At 35.6% G+C, this 1,681-nt stretch overlaps 1 protein-coding gene across 1 annotated transcript; it reads left to right on the top strand.

The window, feature by feature from the left end:
• Positions 1-75: 75 nt before the first annotated feature.
• On the top strand, positions 76-1,562 carry LOC110037953 (ACT domain-containing protein ACR4-like; the record flags this gene model as incomplete). The annotated part of the gene is made up of 3 exons (XM_020742701.1): positions 76-972; positions 1,048-1,152; positions 1,286-1,562. Coding segments are annotated over exons 1-3 (1,279 nt in total), but the record flags the coding sequence as incomplete, so codon positions are not given.
• Between the last annotated feature and the right edge of the window lie 119 nt (positions 1,563-1,681).

Raw genomic sequence — 1,681 nt, 5'->3', positions numbered from 1 at the left:
ATATATATATATATATATATATACATATATATATAGTTTTTGAAAATAAATATTATTTTTTCGTTGTTGTGATAAATGCAGATACATGGGGCAAACAGATACGGTATTCTACTAAAAATTGTTCAAGTTATGAGTGATTTAGACCTCATCATCTTTAAATCCTACATTTCATCTGATGGCGGTTGGTTCATGAATTCATTTTATGTCACCAATCCCCAAGGACACAAAGTAAGAGATTCAAACCTCATTAAGTACATGCAAGAGTCACTCAATTTCGCTCAAAAACAAAAAATATCTTGTGGCCCAACTCAAGCCAAAATAAGTAATGGCAATATTGTCACCGTTGACCATTGTGGCTCAAATTGCGCCTCTCTTGAAATTACATTCTTTGATCGACCAGGAATCTTCTTTGAGATTGTCAGCCTGCTCTTCGAGCACTCTTATTTTGTAGAAGCATGTGATTTATGGACCTATAATGGACATGTGGCTTGCATCATCTATATAAACGAACAGGACACAGGTCGGCCCATCACGGGTGAAGATAGATTGGATTATTTGAGAAAATATGTGGTGAGTATTTTGGAGGCACAACATGTCACCGGTGAAACATTTATGGTGGGAATACAAAGCCCCTTAAACTGTCAAATTCATGTGGAGCGTCGATTACATCAGTTGATGAAAATGTATATGGATTATGATGTCAAAACACTGTCATTGTCAATCAAGTGTGATCAGTCGATCTTGGCTACGACCAAGGATGCCAAGAAGAAATTTGGAGGTGTTGTTGAAGGTAACATGGTGTGTTTGCCACAAGTTTTGATGGAGAAGTGGCATGACAAAGATTACTTAGTTTTGAAAGTGAGTAGTAGAGATAGGCCTAAGCTTATATTTGATGTGGTGTGTGCTCTGACGGATCTTAATTATGATATATTTCATGGCTCCATTTGCTCTCAAGATGTTGTGATAGTTCAGGTGCTTGATTATTTTCTTAGGCTTAAACTGTGAATTATAATTGTAAATTTAATTATGTTTTGTTTTTAAATGCAGGAATATTTTGTGCGGCGGACAGATGGGTGCACAATTCTCAATGAAATAGAAAAACAAAATACTCTTCAAAGTTTGATAGCCGCGGTCGAACAAAGAACATCTCATGTATGATTGATAGCCGCGGTCGAACAAAGAACATCTCATGTATTTATGATTTTTTGTACTTTTGAATCAATCAGAAATATGATATTTTATGCATGTTGAATATATATTTTAATATATCTGTTATTGAGTGCAGGGGCTAAAGATGGAGATACGTACTTTTGACAGTCATGATCTACTTTCTAACGTGTGTCGGGCATTAAGAAATAACAACTTGTCCCTCAATAACATGAAATTATCGAAGGAGAATGGCTTGGCAGTTGGCACTTTTTACATCACTGATGCCTCATCATCCACCAATGCCAATGATATTGATCAACAAAGATTAGAGGCAGTACGCAATGAGATCGGGAGAGACATCTTCTTTGAAAAGAATAATGACAACAACATTAGCTCACCGGCTCATAGGATAAGTCTTTTCTCCTTGCTTCAATGTTTCGGAAGGAGCTTGTGGTCTCATATCAAGCATTTCTTTGACACTTTTAGTTGTGTTGGATAAAATTTTATTTCATTTTAGTTTATTAATTATACT

Source organism: Phalaenopsis equestris, unplaced genomic scaffold (assembly GCF_001263595.1).
Source record: "Phalaenopsis equestris unplaced genomic scaffold, ASM126359v1 Scaffold227830, whole genome shotgun sequence".
Classification (NCBI taxonomy): domain Eukaryota; kingdom Viridiplantae; phylum Streptophyta; class Magnoliopsida; order Asparagales; family Orchidaceae; genus Phalaenopsis; species Phalaenopsis equestris.
The sequence above is the reverse complement of the archived record's forward strand: the minus strand, read 5'-3'. Positions and strand labels throughout refer to the sequence as shown.